General features: G+C 45.4%; 1 protein-coding gene across 1 annotated transcript in view; it reads right to left on the bottom strand.

Moving 5' to 3' along the window:
* Positions 1–16,566, bottom strand: part of SDH5 (succinate dehydrogenase 5) — a 91,437-nt gene extending 74,871 nt beyond the window's left edge. Inside the window, exon 1 of the mRNA XM_086488217.1 lies at positions 16,360–16,566. Coding sequence (XP_086344343.1) covers positions 16,360–16,489 — 130 coding nt within the window. The 5' untranslated portion in view covers positions 16,490–16,566. The remainder of the gene's footprint in view (positions 1–16,359) is intronic.
* Between the last annotated feature and the right edge of the window lie 3,456 nt (positions 16,567–20,022).

The raw sequence follows: 20,022 nt of genomic DNA on the forward strand, positions 1-20,022 counted from the left end.
CATGGCACAACCGAGCTCATCTCTAGTATCCAGAATCTCACGGTTGGACCCAGACCTGTTGGTGTGGCAGTGGACCATGCTCTTGTGTCGTTGACCATCTCTTTTCAGTTTAGTGTAGCACACAAGCTACGGGCAGCAGCCCCTACTCGCTACACCTTCACACGGGAGACGGACTCTGTATACATAGATGGGATCTATAGACGCCTGTGCACAGAGGAGCCAGGGCAACCTCTGGAGGAGCTTACTACTATACTGACACAGACACTACATGATGCAGCAGCAAAGGCATACCCACATACCCAGCCTGAGCAAAGACGCCGTTCGGGGAGCATGCCCCAGAACAGTTGGTATGATGAGGAATGCAGAGACACTAGAGCTAGACTTCAAAGGGAGGTGCTTTTGGGGGACATCACTCACAGACAGTCACAGATTGACTTCCGACGTCTAGTGCGGCGGAAGAAGAGGGCATTTTTGGCTCGCCTAGAGCAGGATCTATACCAGCTATTCTTGAGTCAGGAGTCAGGACTCACGTGAGGCATGGCGGCTCTTTCATGAGCACTCCCCCCCCCCTGCCATCACTTCTACAGAGGCCTGGGGCCAATATGCATCATCTCTGTACACAGTTCCTGAGCAGCCCCCCCTTCCCGACCCCCCCGATCCATGCCCACACACATGTGCTTTTTTCACCGCTGAGATGGTGAGGAAGGCCATTGACAGGATGAGGACTAGGAGAGCATATGATCATGATGGCTTAGTGGCTGAGCATTTCACGCATGCCAGAGATTTACTAGCAGAACTTCTAACAGTTATGTTTAACCGTGCCATGTGTGAGGGCTTGCCTGATACTTGGAGCCTATCTACTATTGTACCTATCTTCAAGTCGGGAGACCCTATGGAGCCTAGGAATTATCGCACTATCATGATTGGACACACATTGGCACGGTTGTACGCATCTATTCTTGAGCCGCAGCTCAGTAGATGGGCAGAGAGGGAGGGGATACGCGTAGCCGGGCAGGCAGGTTTCAGGAGGGGTTTTTCTACTCTTGACCATATCTTGACACTCAGAGCCATCATTGAGGAGGGCAGATCACGTGGGAGACGGATCTATTGTAGCTTTGTGGATTTCCGCAAAGCATTTGACACAGTGCCCAGAGCTAGATTGATGCGCATATTACAGCAGATGGGAGTACCCACAGAGCTCATTTGGGGGGTCATGGCATTATACAAGTCAGTAGTGGGGCATGTACGCACCCCAGAGGGTCTATCCACACCGGTTTACTCCACTATTGGGGTGAAGCAGGGCTGCCCGCTCTCTCCTTCTATTTGGTATGTATGTGGATGAGGTTTCTGACTACATTGAGAGAGATGGTGATAGAGGTGCACAACTGGCAGGGACATGGATTCCACTATTGTTATATGCTGATGATATTGTGTTGATCTCAGACTCTCCGGAGGGGATGCAACGTCACTTGGATGCTTTGCATAGGTTTGCCCAGGAAAGTGGTTTGTCCGTCAACCTTGGTAAAACCAAGGTCATGGTATTTAATACCACCCCACAGTGGATCAGGAGGTCAGCGCCCGCATTCACATACGGCCAGGAGAAGGTGGAGTATACAGATGCTTACACTTACCTTGGAGTGGTTTTTAGTGAGCCAGCATTTTCATTGAGGAGGGCAGCAGAGACTAGATTGACCAGCAGCATTGGGTAGATTGCAAAGGATGTGTTCACAGGTTCAGTTTCAGGAGCCTCGGACGAAGCTTTGGCTCTTTGAAACTTTGGTGGCTTATGTATTGCTTTATGAAGCTGAGATATGGGGACCTTCACTGGATCATCACGGGAGGACAGGCCGCAGTGATGGATGGGGGGACATGGAGAAGCCTCTGGTCTCTATGATCTCGCGGCTCATTAGACCCAAGGCTTCAGTACCACGTGCTATTGTACGAGCAGAGCTAGCTGCCCCCCCACTAGTGGTTGAGGCGCTCACCAGATCTGTCTCCTTCATACACTGCATGTGGGAACTTCCCAGAGACAGATATGCACGCCTTGCACTTGAGTCCTCTCGACAGTTAGCCATGCAGGGAGATACAGCATGCTGGTACGGGGAGATGAGATCATGGTTTCAAGCGCATGGGTTCAGCATAGACAGATTGCCTCCCTTCTAGTACTCACCGGATGCGCCCTCTCTGACTCTTACACAGTCCGAGATCACCAGGCTCATTCGCCAGGACTTGACTCAGTTAGACACCAAGAGGACATGGATACAACCAACTCAGTTTGCTAAGGAGAAGAAGTTGGATTTACACAACTATTCTATGTGGAGGACACGAGTCCGCACAATTATCGCCTACCATCCACTCTGGGAATGGTTGAATGATTTCACCCATTCGGCTACTAAGCTTCCCTTCCCACCGCCACTCAGGCCCATATCAACGAGTCGGTGGATCGAGACATACGAGTCTTCACCTTTCTTATGATGAACCTCTCGGACCGCATCACGAAGGAAGTATCCAAAGAGGAGCATGCACATCCATTGTGGAGACGGATTCTTGACCAGTTTGAGGAGACTTCGTTTGCCAGATAGATCACACTTGAACGGGAGTTGTACAACCTCCCGTTCAAGGAATTCAACTCACTTGATGGGTTGACCCGCCGCATGCGGGAAGTCTGGGACGACCTTGTCTCTGCCGGAGGCGACATCACCTCGGCACGCATGGCTGGCCTCTTACTATTCAAGCTTCCCCCACGCTTTGATCCCTATTTTCAGAGTTTGCTCACATCTGGACGTACCTCTTTTCCCACTTGGGACGAGATTCTCCCTTCCCTGAGATAGATTGAGGGGCACTCCGCATTCCGAGCCGGAGGTGCTGTTGATGCAAAAGGAGCTTTGATAGCTCAAGGAGGTAACAAGAAAGGTAAAGGTAAGAAGAAGAAGTAGAAGAACAAGGACATCGAATGTTACCATTGCCACAAGAAAGGGCACAGAGAATCAGAATGCAGAAACAAGAAGCGAGATGAGGCCAACAGGGAGAAACAGACAGCCTCGACTGCAGTTGTAGCCTCTCACGAGACGGCGGGGACCGCTCTTGTCGTGACGACAAACCATGCTCTTGCTACATTGCAGTCACGTACTTGGGTTGTTGACATTGGAGCCACCACTCACATGACTCCCCAACAGTCATGGTTTAGCTCTCTCAGGGAAACTCACGGGCAGACCGTCACTATGCGTGACAACCATGAGATTCCACTGTCTTGCACAGGCCAGATTACCCTCTTTCGTTCTACCTCAGACCCGAAGTTCAGTTCAGTGGAGGCGCTTTACGTTACGGACATGGCCTTCAACCTCCTCTCTGTGTCGATTTTGGACTGTAAGGGAGCAGACATACACTTTGGGAGTGGCACGGCCATTTCTGATTATACGACAGGTACTATCCTTGCAAGTGGTGAGCATGATGGTTCCCAATACTGCCTCACTGCTATTCTGTCTAGGACCACAGAGTCTTCTTCTCTATGGCATGCACGATTTGGCATCTGTGTTATCAGCAGCTTCAGCAGGCTGCTAGGACCTCTATGGTGGAGGGTTTACCAACGATACGCTCCTCATCAGACGTATGCGAGGCTTGCCAAATGGGCAAGCAACACAAGGTTGCCTTTTGGAAGCAAGCATCCAACAGAGCTTCGACACCACTTGCATTGGTTCACATTGATCTATGTGGCCCGATGAGCACTCCTTCATTTCCTAGCTCACCGTTTTTGCTTGTGCTTGTGGATGATTTCAACAGGTACACTTGGGCTTGTTTCCTAAAGCTCAAGTAGGAGGCTTTCAATTTCGTTCGAAATTGGAAGACGCTGGTTGAAATGGAGGACTTGCACGTCAAAAGTATTCGCTCAGACAGAGGGGGTGAGTTCACCTCGAAGGACTTTGCACAGTGGTGCAAGTCACAAGGCATCCGGCGCCAGTTGACTACTCCTCTCACTCCTTCCCAGAACGGAGTTGTCGAGCGGAAGAATCGGACTATCATGAAGATGGCTCGTGCGATGCTTGCGCATGCTTCTTTGCCGCGGGTCTACTGGGCAGAGACGTGCAACACGGCGGTTTACATCCAGAACCATTCTCCTACCCATGCTTTGCAGGACATGAGTCCTTATCAAGCTTACTACGGGCGCAAGCCCTCGGTCTCACACTTTTGAGATTTTGGGTGTCCGGCCTTTGTCCATGTGCCAAAGGAGAAGCGACAGAAGCTAGACTTCAAGGCGAAGAAGCTCATCTCCATGTCAGATTTCGATTCTGATGTGGATGATGGTTCTCCTTGGGTGGAGGCAGTCCCACCTCGCAAGGAGAAGTTAGTACCTGGTTGGCTTTACTCTAAGGTTTCTTCCTCTGGAGTCACGAAGTTACCAGACTCGCCAAACCCTGGACAACCTCGACGTTCTGCACGCCTCAAGGACAGGCAAGTTATAATGGCACAGAGTTCGTGAACTTTGCACTCACGTCTCAGATTTAGGCTTCACCGGTTGAGCCTTCCTCGGTGGAGGAAGCACTCCAGCATGATTGTTGGAAGCGTGCCATGCACACAGAGATGGACGCTATCGAGCGGAATAACACTTGGACTTTGGTTCCCAGGCCCAACAAGCGAAAGGTGGTTTCTACGAAATGGATTTTCAAGACAAAGTACAAGGCCAATGGTTCCCTCGACAAACACAAGGCGAGACTTGTTGCTCGGGGTTTCACACAGCGACCAGGCGTGGACTTTGAGGAGACCTTTGCTCCCACCGCTCGCATGACTACCATACGCATAGTGTTTGCTCTCACATCCAACTTTGGTTGGTCTATCTTCCAGATAGATGTCAAAAGTGCGTTTTTGAATGGAGATTTGGATAAAGAAGTTTACGTGGAGCAACCTCCTAGGTTTCGTATACCAGGCAAGGAGGATTGGGTCTATCATTTGTGAAAAGCATTGTATGGACTGAAGCAGGTTGGACGACAGTGGTACCTCACACTTGACCAGTTTCTCGTGAAGCTGGGGTTACGATGTCACGTGACACATCCAACCCTGTGTCTGTGGACAAGCTACAGCATGACCAGGGTTCAATTTAGTCAAGTCAGTCTAGAATAGGAAGTGATCTAGCACTTTTGTGAGTCTGTTCGCAGACCGTGCATGTCCAGACACTTAGATTAGATGCATATCCTCTGGTTGCACACAGCATGACCATCAGATTCCAGTCAGATCCCATGAGTAGCATTTTTATAGTGCATAGACCTATTTTCCCTATTTTTGACATTTTTCACTTATTATTTTTAAGTGACTATTGTTAGAAACTAGGTAGGGCAATTTTGCTAAGATAATATATAAGCAAACCTAAGGCTAGCACTTTCTGGCAAAAGAGGCAGCAGGAGCACCTTGCTCGACAGACAACTTCTCAGCAAGACCAACCCCCGCGACAACTCTGGCGTTTTCTCTCAACAGAAGGCCTAGCTTTTTTGCACCAGATCAGCCAGCGTTTTTGCACTTGCAGATTCCCGGCGACAGTAGACAATAGATCAGCCCCAGCGGTAGCAGACTCCAACAGCAACACAGCAGATTTCCTAGCGTTAGCAGATTTCCCCGCAAGGTCAGTTTTCAGCCCTAGCGTTTTTGTTTTGCAGAACAACCCTAGCGTTTTTGCAAATCATCGCGACAGAATCAGCCATAGGACCAGCGTTTTCAGTTTTCAGACTTTAGACCCCGTAGAACAAGTCCCGAACCTCGCAGATCTCACCTTCCTGCAACAGTTCCTCGCCGCACGGTGGGATCCATCGAAGTTTGCAGTTTCAGCCCGAACAACGCAGATTTCAGCATCTGCGTTTTCAGCGCGTCGTCGTCGCATCGTCACCATCGACATCGTCACCGACATAGAGTCAGAATTCAGCAAATAAAGATTTGCAAATTTCAGCCCTTAGCATTTTCAGATTTCAGCCCGTCTCGTCGTCCTCCTCATCGTCATCGACATCGTCGGCAAGTCCAAGCATTGTAGAGATTTGTGCAATCATAAGTGACCGCTCTCGCCATAGAGAGTGGGGCCCTTGGAGGAGGGTTTTACGTCGTCTCTGGTGTCGTATTCTCTTCTCTCTTTATCTCTCAGTCTCATACACTTTCACGCACAATGTCCGTTCACTTTGTTTGTGTCCATTGCACTCTCTCATTAAGAACGGAAGGCTCTCCCTTCCATAAGAATAAAAGGAACCTTGAGCACAATTCGGAGCACTCACCTTGAGCAAAGTTCAAACATTCATTCCGCTGCACCTTACATACTGCGTACCTCATTAGATTCCAACTATTATGTTGTCTCTGATGGCTCTTTGGTTGCAATAGTAATTGTCTATGTGGACGATCTCATTTTCACAGGCTCTTGGACCAACAAGATCAAGTTGATCGTAAAAGCTATGGAGACGCGTTTCGAGATCACTGATCTTGGGCTTCTTCACTATTTTCTTGGATTCCAGATTTTTCAGACACTAGACGGCATCTTCTTTTCTCAGCGGAAATATGCGAATGCTATCCTAGAGAGATTCCAGATGACAGGCTGCAAACCGATTGGCACTCCTCTTGAGCCCGGAGAGAACGTATCACTTCACGACCCTTCCCCACGGATTGACTTTGAGCAGTACAAGAATGTTGTTGGCTGCCGCGTATAGCTGACTTATTCTCGACCTGACATCTATTACACAATTTCTGTCCTCAGTTCCTTCAACACCCGACCTCGTCAGTGACATTGGCAGTGTGCCTAACGTACTTTGCGGTACATCAGCGGCACCTTGGACCATGGTGTGTTCTATGGGTGCTCCAAGGGTTGCACCTTACTTAGTTGGTACGATTCAGATTGGGCAAGAAATCCAGATACTCGGCGGGGTCTCTACTACAAGAATAGTTTTTACACTCGGCTCGAGACCCATTTCATGGAGCAATAAGTGGCAACCCACCGTTGCGCTATCTTCTACAGAGGCGGAGTACAGAGCAGCTTGCTATATTGCTTGTGAGGCCATATGGCTACGAAGATTACTGGGAGAGTTGTGTTTTCCCCAAACTACTACTTGTCTTTTGTGCAACAATCAGAGTAGCATTGCTATTGCCAAGAACCCTATCTTTCGCGCTCGGACAAAGAACATTGAGGTGCAGTACCACTATGTTCGGGAGAGGGTTTTGGCTGGAGATCTTCATTTGAGGTATGTTCCCATAGCGGACAATGCAGCAGACATCTTCACGAAGGTTGTACCTCAACGGACTTTGGCTTCTCTTCTCACCTTCAACTCCTCTGTGTTGTCTCAGCATCCGGTGCTGAGAGGGGGTGTTACACCACCGTTGCTTCGCCATTTTGTACGGCTAGTGATTGTCTCGGGTTGGCCACCCATCGCACATCATGTAGATTGTATGGATGGACACTTTTAGCACGTGTCTGGTCGGTCATTTTCCGAGCCTGGCTGGGTGCACACATTTTTAGCCATTTTTGGGCTTTTATATTTTTTGCGCCAGTTACACATTTTTGCCCTACCTCCACCTAAGATTCTATTAATAGAATGCTTAGGGTCTTGTAGTCATACAGATTGTGTATTGAGAGCATCATTTGCATAGCACTTGCGTTCTCTCTCTCTCTCTCTCTCTCTCTCTCTCTCTCTCTCTCTCTCTCTCTCTGCGCGTGGCTCACACTCTTTCCGCTGCTCACTCTCACAAACAAATCCCCAGGCTAGAACTCGCTTCCAAAGACATAAACCTTCTGTTTTCAGCCCAAAAACAGTAATTACAACTCACTGTATTTACTGGTTTTTACCCTGTTTTCAGCCCTAAACAGTCTCGGAACTGTCCTCTGACAGTGGGTTTCTATTCCCAATGCTTCTGGCATCCATACGGCTGCAAAACAGTCCAAAAACAGCGCATAACCAGTGCTGAAAATGCACTTGTAAGGTGAGGTTATCACCCTCACCGGTGCCTACTTTTGGAGTAGCAGTTAGCTACTCCTGTTCCTGCTCAAAGAGGCTCTTGCCTCGGCACAGAAGCATAAAACCACACAACTGTACATAGGTCAAATGAAGAGCAATCTTGTGGGGCATCACGTTACTGCACGTAGGGGACAGAGAGAGCAGTGTAGAGTGTACAGGACATCACTTCTTGCACTACACTGTACATGAGAGGGAAAGCTTGCACACAATAGCTCTTAACCTGTGACAGGTTCTCAATGAAGCATCCCCCAGCATAAATCGAGCACCCCCTCTTCTGCGCTCGACCTGTAATGCATCTGTGAACAAATAGATGCAAAAGGGGAAGAGTTCCATGGCTGCCAAAACCTGCGTATTGCTGAAAACGCAGCAAAACAGCCTTGCAAACACGCATTTGATGCCTTCCAATGCTGAAAATGAGCTCCTTGGTCCTAGGTAAAGTCATGGGAAGCTCAGAAATGGCTGAAAATCAGAATTGTCAGCCTCCAAAACTGCTTCAAAAAGTCAGTTATTGGGCTTCCCGCTTAAAAATCTCTCAATTGGTTGCTCAGTTGACTTTGCAGCAGAGTAATAAAATGTTCCCCTTGTCATTCAGAAGCTAATGACGTGAACAGATTTCATGGCCCAAAATAGCAGTTCCCTAAATTTTAGGAAATGCTTCCATTGGACTCTCACTGGTCATCTGACCATCTCTCACCACTGGGACCACGTCCAAAAATGCAATGTAGCCCAGTTCTCGGGTGATTTTCTCTTGGTGACGTGGGCCACCTTGGCACTGTGCCTCATTTGAGTTAGTTTCCTAGTATCCACCAACTTATTAAGTGCAGCGAGGAGACCTAGATGACTTTGAACTGAGCCTAGACACCCTTTTACTAAAGGAATTCCAATGCCGACCAACTTCCCGTTTGCAGGTCAAACTACTGTTTCACACTGGCCATACAATGTCCGGCCATTTGCAACTTCAAAAAGAGGGTCCCAAAAATTAAACAAAAATCATCGGAAAGAAACCAATAACTCGAGTTAGCAATTGCAACGTCCTCGTGACACGCCTCCTCTCGCCTCAGCGGTTGCAGAAGAGGTTGATTGGTTTTTTTCGGAATCCATAAGTGTCGCGAGAAAAGGGATCGGATTTCCCGATAGAAGAGAAATCGGTCATGCTCTGATACCACTCCGATACCACTGTAACAAACTTGGACACCCCAAGTCAAGATTCTGTCGCGACACAGCAGAGATTCACTTCAAAACACTTCACAAATTTAAGAGAGTCGACACGGCCCAGCGTAGTTTCGTGCCAAGAGATATTGGCCCCAAAGACTGGCGCCCCTTTCGGTATTTCTTTTATATTAATCTTTGAGCAACGTACAACTGCCCATGGGTGCTCGCTCTCAGACTCTGCGTCGAGATGCTCTGAGAAGTGAGCCCCCTTGGGTCACTTATAAAGGTTTACAAGGGTTGCTAAAAGCAGAGCCCCAAAAGCATGAAACTCAAAAGCAACTTCTCCCAAAAGTTGGCAGCCAAAAACAATCAACACTGTTTGCGGAAATCTGTACAACCAGCCAAAGTAAAACGCGAGAAATCCGTACAGTGTCACGTCAGCCAGTCAGTGCGTTTTTCGGTAGTCTGTACAGTCAGCACGTTTTTCGGGCGTCCGTACAACAAGGCCGCTCGCTGGATTTTTTAATTATTTATGTCCCCTAGGCCTCGTCTCGGCTAAAATCCATTAGTTGAAACAAGTTAATAAAGTATTGGGACATGCCACATCATCAGTTTGTGACAGCACTTTGTCAAAAACCTTTCCCTCAGAGGCTGTATAACACATAATATCATTTTCCGCATCAAATAGCCGTCCCTTATGGAATAGCTTGCAACTGTCTCCCCACTTTGTATCGGTGGAAGGTATCTACAAAATCGGGATCGGTGGCGTACTAATCAACCATACCCTCGAAGCTTCGATGATGTATCACGGAAATAGCTAGAACCAAGGGCTTGCAGACAACGCATCTGCCACTAAATTCTTATGTCCCCAAACATGGACTATCTGGAAATGAAACTGTGACAGAATATTAACCCATCTCATCTGCTTTTCTGAAAGCTGCGACAAGAAGTAACGAATGGCCTCAACTTTGGCCATGTCCATCTTTACATCTTCCGCTGAGACGATGTGTCCTAAAAAGTCTCTCTCACAAGAAAAACTCGCTCTTTTTCGCATTTACAACCAATTTATGTTGCCGTAGTGCCTGGAAAACTTGTAACAGATGGTGTTTGTGCTCTACCTCACAGACGATGATGTCGTCAAAGAAAGTGCCCACAAATGATCGGTACTCTAAACCAAAAGTAGTCTTGAAAGCTGTCTTGTAGACGGCTCCAGGAGCAATTAGGATCTGATGATATCCACTCTTCAAATCGATTTTGCTAAAGCAAGTAGACCCTTGAAATCTGTCGAGTATATCACCGATCCTTCGGATAGGGAATCTGTTCTTGATGGTGATTTTATTGAGAGCTCTATAATCAATACATTCTCCAAGATCCATCTTTCTTCAAAACCAACAGCACTGGCAACAATAAGGTGGTGTACTCAGCTGAGTGAGACCCTTTTCTAGGAGCTCTTTCATAATTTTCCTATTTCTTTTCTGAGATCCTTTGATGATCTTGCATCAGGTTGCCTTAGTTCGTCGAATCCCTCGCATGTGCTACTATCTGGTTCTTGTACTGCTCCGGAATCCGGTGATGATCTGTTATCCGGCTTCTTCAATTCATTCTCTTGATTGGAAGACTCTTGCCCTAATGATATGGATATTCTCTTGTCCATGAGCCGGCATGCATCCCACATCCTTGCTTAGTATGTCCCATAATTCTCTGAATGGAGTCAGACTTTTGTTACAAACAATGTTCTCAAATCTCTTTTGGCAAAGCGCAACAAAAACCTCTCAATCTGGTCTCTCAAATAATCTTCCGTAACGAAGACACTGGCAAATAAGTATCCCAAAAAAAAACTCTAGCAGTAGTCATCCAATGTGTCTTTCTCAGTTATTTACAAGTGATGCCAATGTGAGTGCGTGCGTGCGAGAGAGAGAGAGAGAGAGAGAGAGAGAGAGAGAGAGAGAGAGAGAGACAAACACAAGGTATGGTGATTTTCAGTGCATCATCGTCGCGTCTTTGCCATCGCCGTCCTCGCGAACACTGTCAAAATTTAGCAGTTAGCAGATTTGCAGATTTCAATCCCTACCGTTTGCAGAATTTAGCCCGTCTTGTCGTCGTCATCATTGTCGTCGACATCGTCGGCAAGTCCATTGCATCTAGACCATTGTACCAGATTTGTGCAATCAATAGCATAGACCTCTCTCGCCATAGAGAGAGGGGCCCTTGGGAGGAGGGTTTAACGTTTGGTGTCGTATTCTTCTCTCTCTCTCTCTCTCTCTCTCTCTCTCTCTCTCTCTCTCTCTCTCAGCACCTTCATTCACAGTGTCATTTACTTTGTTTGTGATCATTGCACTCTCTCACTAAAGGAATGGAAGGCTCTCCCTTCCATAAGTAAAAGGAACCCTTGGCCACATTTCGGAGCACTCATCTTGAGCAAAGTTCAACATTCACTTCCGTTGCACCTTACATTGGTTCTGAGAAGAGGTGTGGTCAGACCAAGCTGTCTGCACCGTAATCATCCCGTATGAGGAAGGGAAGCCAAACTGAGAAGTATGCGGTGTGTTTTTGCAAGTAAGATGCCGCCCTTCTCATCTTGGGATGTTCGGTGAACAATCCTCCAGAGAGGGTGATGTCAAACTGCTTTACAAACTCAAGGGCTCGGCGAACTCGGTAGGGTGGCTGGTTCCGTGGTGTACTGCCTTGAATCAAATCAATTGTATGATCTTTTGGACGTACACGAGGTAACTCTCCTGGTAATCCTTCAAGGAAACAGTCAACCTGAGCTTGCAAAAATTCTTGTCGTTCCTTTTCGAGGTCAAATATATTTGACCTTTGATCATCATTCAATTCTTTCAAGAAGATCGAATAACAAAAAGACAAGATTTAATCAAGTGTGACGGACTCGCCTTTCAGTTTTACATCAAGTACAATCTCTTTGCTCTTCTCATTCTTCAAGATGGCCTTCCTTGCCCTATAATCGACCACAGCAAGGTGGTTTAGAACATACTACGTGGCGGATATGTACGTATTGTATGTTGTTTTGTACATGAAAAAGAAATTATGTACGTAAAAATACTTACTCTTGTAAAAAAAAACCTCAATTTATCGAACTTTCTAGGAAATTTCTACTAAAAAAACAAATTACATGCATTAGCTTTTAGATATTTGAAGACATCTCTGTTTATGTGCCCAAAAGTGTACGGGATGGCTCAAAAACCCTCACAAAATCACTCGGCTTATCTCCCTTTTTTAAAAAATTCAAAAAAATTGACTTGTACGAATCAATACGTACTGTACAGATCGTACAGTACGGCCATACGGTACGGTACGGATCCGTACGTACGTTTTGAAACAACCTTGGACCGTGCACGACGACGTTCTTGTGGAACCAAGGGATTCCTCTCGAGGACGTCACATTCTTTCAAAGGCATGATGTAAAAGTCCTCGTGTCCTGATACCCCTGACAATGCAAACATAGTTTGCCAATGACAGATTTTGTCACAAAGTGATGACGTCTCATGACCACCCGGACAATCCTTGACAAAGAAAATAATTTTATAAATTATTCCAACTTATGGAGTCTCGTCCGCCGATGGGGCCCAAGGGGACATAAAAAAGAAATAAAAAACAAAGTGTTGGCTGCTGATGTAGCAGGCTGTACGGACGCCCGAAAAACGTGTTGGATGGTGACATTTCCTGGTCCCCAATACTGTGTCGATCTTCTCACTCTCTATCTCTCTTGCTATTTATTTCTCTGTATCCTCTGGCTTTAGTATTAAGTGGTAAATTCTATTTATCCGACTATATTCTATATTGTTATGCGCTCCCGTTTGTGACATGTGGACTACATGTTCTCTCTTCACCAATGATAGTGTGCCCTACAGATTTGATCACTCCTTTGCCCATCTGTGAGCTTGCCAACACCATTTGTGGTACAGGTTTGCACTCTCTTTTGAGGCGGTATTCTTGTTGTTCGACATCAACTTTGTCGAGATCCAATGGATGACATGTTTGCATGCAGTGTCGGCAGTAAGTGAGGACATTTTGTCCTACTTCCACAATCAACATTATTTGGGTGTTTCTCCTGTACTTTCTTTTGGAGAGCAACACCCATGGGGCAGCTCATTGCGATCTTCGTGGGCATGTTGCAATTCCCCTAGGTGGTTCCTTCACTCTTTCCTTGAGTATTGGTGCTATGTTGTGTATAAAATATTGATTGCATTGTTTAGTGGTGGGTATATTCTTTTCAACACAAGTGGAAAGGACAGTTTTCGTGAAGATTGTAATAGACTTGGGCACCCCAAGCCGAGAATCTAATGCAACACCTGAGAGAAACTCAAAACAACTTAACAAACTGAATAAAACTGAGAGAGAGACGACACGACACGGCGAAGTTTCGCGCCCGGAGAGATTTGGCCCAAAGACTGGAGCCCCTTTCGGTATGTCTTTATTATTGATGCTTCACAAAGTACAATGTCCGAGGGTCCTCAACTCTACCAAGCTCTCACAGCTTCACATGGCCAAAGTGCGGCCCTGGCAGTTAATTTATAGGCCCATGGCCTTCTAAAAACAGTTACATGAAAAGCTGCAAGTCCAAAAGGATCCTAGGCCCAAAAGTTGGGCTAGCGGCAGCCAACGCAAATCACGAAAATCAGTACAGTGCCACGTTAGCAGTTAGCAAAAAACGTCGAAGTTCCGTATACCGCTGCCACGTCAGCATCTTCACGCGGTTTAGGGCTCCCGCTTTATTTTTAAGATTCTAGTGTCCCTTGGGCCCCATCGGACAAGACCCTATAAGTTGGAACAACTTATAAATGAAATCTTTCATTTTTGGCCTTTCACAATTGGTTCTGCAAGTCGTTATAACTTTATCTGCATCTTTCACTAAAGTCTAAACCTCCCTCTGTCCGGAGTGCGTCTAGTTGGCCATGCCACATCATCACTTTGTGACATACCCCCCTCTTGAAAGAATTGTAATCGCCCTCGATTAGGCCTGCAAAACCAACATAAGCCAGAAATTAGTTCGATAGACACTACCTCTAAGTTCTAACAAACTTTCAAGCTCTGCTCGCTGCTATTGTACGCACCACCCGCCCTTCGCCTTCGCCAAAGCCCCCCCCCCCCCCCCAAACCCCCCATGCGTAGATGTCTCCCCTCCCCCTTCCTGCGCTATCGTGCAGCGTTGTTACGTCCCCAGACATCACGATGGGCTCCTGCAGTTATGTCCGGCCAGTGTGAACCTAGCACTTTCGTTATGAAGTCCTATAAATAGGACGAGCCTCATTTGTGAGACATCTTGTGTGATCACCACTTGGACTCTTGGTCTTTGGCAGCTGTGCCCACACACCCGTATTGGTGTGGGTTCGGTGGTATGGGACACCGGCCCTTGTGGCAGAGGCTGAGCCCGTATTGGCTCTATGGCTGGGAGGTGAACCTGATGCCCCCTCACTGCGTGTAACTAGGTGTAAGTTTGGCTTGTGTCATGTCATGTGTGCAGGATGGATCCGGCGAGGGACTAACATTGCTATCAGAGCCTCTTCCTGCTCCTATGCACGGCATGGCGACGTGCTGGAAACAAGATGTTGCTTGCAAAGTAGCAATGTGCCGACGAACACTATCATAATCTGTTAAAGTGGTTTAGCTTTGGGAGAGATAACCGATGGAAGTGTGATTCTTGCGACTAGGAACTCGAATTGATTGTACTTGATACAAGCCACCTTCTTGATAAAACCATGAGCCAAAACGAAGAGATTCTTTCTATCAATCACTTCAATTACTTTGTCATCGAAGTGACTCCAAGACCTTCATCAATTGCTTTAGAGAGGGAGAAGAGGTTAATTGCAAGCTAGGCACATGTAGCACATCATGCAAAACAACCTTTCCAAGAGAGGTGTTCCCAACACCAACCACACGCAAGATAGAATTATCACCAATGTAAACCAACAAAGAGATAGTCCAATAGTTGTCCGTATTGTGAGAATATGAGAGGAAGCCCCACTATCACCAATCCATCTTGGCCAACATCCTCAAGCTCTGGTAGAGTGGGTGGTGCAACACTAGTGACAACTCAATAGGAGAGAAAGAGACTGAGACACACACACACACACAATATCGGCAACCTTTGGAGTCTCTTCTTTGAACTTATCTTTGCCTTTGTTGTTATTAGTTTCCTTGTATTCTAACGGCTTTCTCATTGAGAACTTAAAAAGAGGAAATGACTCAAACTGAATGATTTAGATATCAGGCATTGAGTCATGGAGTCATATGAAGACTAATAGAATTAAAAACATGGAGAAACCTTAATTAGATGTCTATTCCTTGCCAAGAAGTCTCTTGAAGGCTTTGGTTCCATGAACCCTCTTTCATTTTATTTTTTGAATAATATTAAATTTCTTCAACCTCTCTATTCTAACAATCAAAATGTGAAGGACCCACAACATAGGTTGAATGTTATCAAAATAGAAAAATGAATTACAAACATCCATTAAAAGGAAACTCAAACCAAGACCATCATAGTCTAGGGATCCCTCCCCTAAAGAATGTCCTTTCGATAAAGAAATGAAAGCATTGGAGGTAAACTACCCATAGTGTCGTCGCATATTGGACAATAGATCCTTCCACGGTGTCATGTGCCATGAGGCTCCACTTGAGATGGCAAGGACCATGCTTAAGCATCGCGATTTACCTAAGTCCTTATGGACTAAGGCACTTGCGATGACTGTCCATACCATAAACCGATCTCCAACCTCTTCAGTTCCAAAGATGACACCATTTGAAGCCTACTTTGGTAAGAAGCCCGACGTCTCCCATTTCCAGATTTTTGGGAGCGATGCCTACGTCCAGGTACCGAAGGACCAACGTGAGAAGTTTGACCCCAAGACCCAAAGAATGTTCTTTGTCGGCTACAACCATCTTTCAATGCAATATTGACTTTATGATCCAGAGAAGAAGGAGATTGTTCTCAACCGTGATGTTCTCTTCAACAAGACCCCACGACAACTCTCGATTTGCCAATTGTTGGAGACGTGGAGTTTGATTTGCTTTTGTTTATCGAATGCCATCACTGCATTTCATCTATAGGTTTACAAATCTCTTCAGGTTTCTGTTTCTTAAAATAAATATGATGGTTGTCACTTTGAATTTTTCAGTGAGAGTTAACCCAAAAAAAAAAGGAGAAGAAAAGGAGCTGGTTCAGAAATAGATAAAATTTATTATTAAAAAAACCAACGGGGGGGGTGTGTGTATATACCTGGACGACAATAAGAGAAATTAGGGCTGATGAGGGCTTGAGGAGGGCGAGAAGGAGGTGAGAAGAGAGGTCGCAGGGCTCGCAGAAGAACAACACGAGAGGTACGCGAAGCCATAAGTCTGCTTGCCATGGCTCTCCTGTTTGCGATCTGTTCACCTGTTTATTATTGTCCCCGGTTAAAAATTCTCTACTTCCTCACTAGGACTTACCATAGAGAGTTTTCAAGAATGCTGGCACCATGGCTAGGAAAATACATTTTTCCTAACCTAAGAAAATAAGGTCAAAATTTGAAGCTTTTGCCGGTATTTCCGCTATAACTTCTGTAAATTTGCTGGTTTTCTTCAAGGCAAGCTCAAAATCTAACCGGGTTTTATGATTATAGCCGATTAAAATACATTGTACCCCTTGGCAAAATAATAATATGCTCTTCCGCGGAAAGGGTGTTACTTTCCATTGCCTCTCCTTTGAAAGAATAGAGAGCCATTCTAATACTAAGATTCTCCTCTAGAAAAATATGGATCCTAATCCCAAAAAAGTCATAAGCAAAAAAACGTTTCATTGGATTAAGATTTTGCCTCCATATGATTTATCTTTGAATACCAATTAATTTTCTTAGGTTTCAAAATTAGATAGTAACACAAGAGATTAGACATAGAGAGTAGAGAGAAAGAGAGGGGGGTATATTCTCTATGTAAAACATTAGATAGTTATTACTATGGTACAATTTCTTTTGGAAAATTTGTACCTAGCTGAAAAAATGAGTTGATTAAAAATCCACCGGATTGCCTAGTTACCAATGGAATGGTTTCTTTCCCATCTTAAAAGGATTTGAAAATTGAATTCGTTGGCTCATCATACTGTTTAGTAATTTGTCGAGCATCTTTAGTTTCTCCATTTTTCTCTTCAACCACATTCCTGTAGCTTAAAATGATTCTTTTTATTTTTTAATGAAAAATAAATTAATAAAATTTTATCCTTCTTTTCTGACTCTTTCATCATTGAGTGTCTTCCATCTTGAATTGAACCAATCCTTTCTTGGGTGCATATCTCTAGGCTTTGTCTTTCAAAACAAGGATGTCTTTGATATCCTAATAGTTTTTTAGTAGTATCCATGCATACCAAAGCACATAAATCTTTGGAGACTACATGTTGTGTTCTTGGAAAGATGTAGCCAAAGATGAGAAGGGTAGTATCTTTTGGTCTTTATCATCTTATGTATTGTTGATAGGAATTCGTTTTATTTTGGATGTTTATAGTGAAACATCGTAACCATCAATGCTTTATCAAAAATGTTAGATGATGTGAGGCATGTCTTGTATTTAAGCTCTTCGACACCATACTAGGAATATGCCTCCATACCTCTAGATATTTCAGCTAAAACTATTCCCCATCTACTTATTTGAGACAATCTTAGGCATTTAGACTATGGATTGTTATTCACATGTATAAATACTCATTTGAATCTCCCAACTAATTGAAATGGTGTAATTATGTGATGGACACTCTTCATGCAAATAGAAGCCTTTTACCTCTGATTTTGGAGTATAAATTGTTACCATGAATATGGTAGTGATGTGTGTGACCACACTTAGGATTGTTGGGGCGTTTTTTCCCCTCACTAGGATGTTTTTTCCCATGTGCTTTGTATATACTCCCATCAATCTAGGGCTATCTTATCTTGTATTTGCACAGCAAGTAATACATTATTTGTTGTGTGCCTTGACTTTCTTCTCCACCTCCAAGCTGTGTGTGAATTCCTACAACCCTAACTACAACAACTAGTATGAGAGCAAGTTGCGTCCTCCTTCACATGCATTCAAGGGGTCTATATATAGCTAGGGCCAGGGGCCTATACATAGGATGGTTGGGTGGATTTGAGCATGTGGTAGTCCACGTCTCTTACACTGGTATCAAAGTTAGGGGAGAACAATAGTCATGAAGAAGGGGAAGAAGCATGAAAAGTCGTGGAGATGAGATTTTCCATGAGACGTGTTCTCTCTCTCTCTCTCTCTCTCTCTCTCTCTCTCTCTCTCTCTCTCTCTCTCTCTCTCTCTCTCTCTCTCTCTCTCTCTCTCTCTCTCTCTCTCTCTCTCTCACACACACACACACACACACACACGCACACACACGCACGCACGCACGCACACACACACACACACACCGGGCATGGGAACTTGAACTCTAGCACAGAGCATTCGAGCAGCACGAGCACACGCCCTTACACACAAGGAAGGCGAAGCAAGGACCTGCATAAAATTGTGTGCTCTTGGGCCGCCATCAAATGGGAAGCAAGGTTCGACACCATGACATGGCGTAAAACACTCTGTAGTGGGTTGTGGGCACTTTCTTTTGCTTTTTCACTCTACAAACACCATGTTCGTTACTTGATTTCACACCAAAGTGCCCATAAAGTGTAACTATTTGATCCTTTGGGGGTGATCAAGGGGTCATTCCCCCACATAGTTTATAGAAAAACATCCATCGCAAGTATCAATCTCTAGCAGTTGTAGCAGAACATTGAGCATGGAAAGCAGCGAAGCATGGAACATAGAAAGCTTTTAGAAGCCATGAAAATCTGATGGTGATGGACATTTTGATGCCGAGTTTGAAGGTTTTGGAAGCTTGAACTCACAAGCCATGTGGCTAGTATGCCAAGCGGCATATACAAAGCCATCGACTCACGTGAAGGTGATGCATGGCTCCTTAAGCAATCCAGCAAGAGGAATAATAGCAAGCCGATGGCAAAGAAGTGAAGAATAATAGCAAGGCCGGTAGCAAAGAAGTGAAGTACAATTTTCAAACAAGGTATCGAAGCATGGCGAGGGCCTCGTCTAGCCTCGGCAAGGATTTAAATCAACAAAAGCTAGGGTTTTGGCAAGGGTACGAGCCAACATGGTAGCACCATGGGTTATGCTACGACAAAGTTTCATCAAGGATCTCGGAATGGGAAGCTTGGCATGTATGGTCATGCAAATGATTGAACACGTCGTCGAACATTGACCGGAGTTAATGGTTAAGTAGACACGATGGAAAAGGATGGGCAACCCAAGAAGGATGACTCAAGGGAGTTCTCCTTCTTGGTCTGGAAAGGCCCATAAGCAACCGTTTCACAAGAAATGTGTATCTCACAAAACTTGCACACAGGCCATGCAGTAGGTAAAGCAATTCGACATGAGTAATTAATGAGGTATGCATTAGATTTTGATTTTGTTTGACAAATTGTTCAAGAATATGTTGGGTGGCTCTGGCATGCAATGGACATGCGCGATCTCGTGCAAGTTTTTCCATACTTGTGCCATTTTAAGCCATCATAGCACAAGCAAGGCTCGTGACAGTTACTGTAAGCAAAAAAATTATGACAAATACACTGTCAGCAAAGAGCAAAGGCTGGTTTAAAGACCACAATCAAGCAAGGCTTGTGCAAGCAACGACCTCAATAAGAGGGCTCTAGCCAAGGCAATCTCAAGCACAGATTTCAAGCACGGCTATGCATACAAATGGCTATGGTAAGGCCATACGAAAAGAAATCGCGAGGAGGCCTTTGAGCTCATTAAGTAGTACAAGACACGATTGTACATGGTGAAGCAAGGCATCCTACTTAAACAGAACACACTACATGGTGATACAAATTTCGATGCCAAGGGCGTTGATTCAGGCAAGTTG

The sequence above is a fragment of the Adiantum capillus-veneris genome, chromosome 2 (assembly GCF_014529385.1).
Source record: "Adiantum capillus-veneris isolate H3 chromosome 2, ASM1452938v2, whole genome shotgun sequence".
In the NCBI taxonomy this organism is placed as follows: Eukaryota; Viridiplantae; Streptophyta; class Polypodiopsida; order Polypodiales; family Pteridaceae; genus Adiantum; species Adiantum capillus-veneris.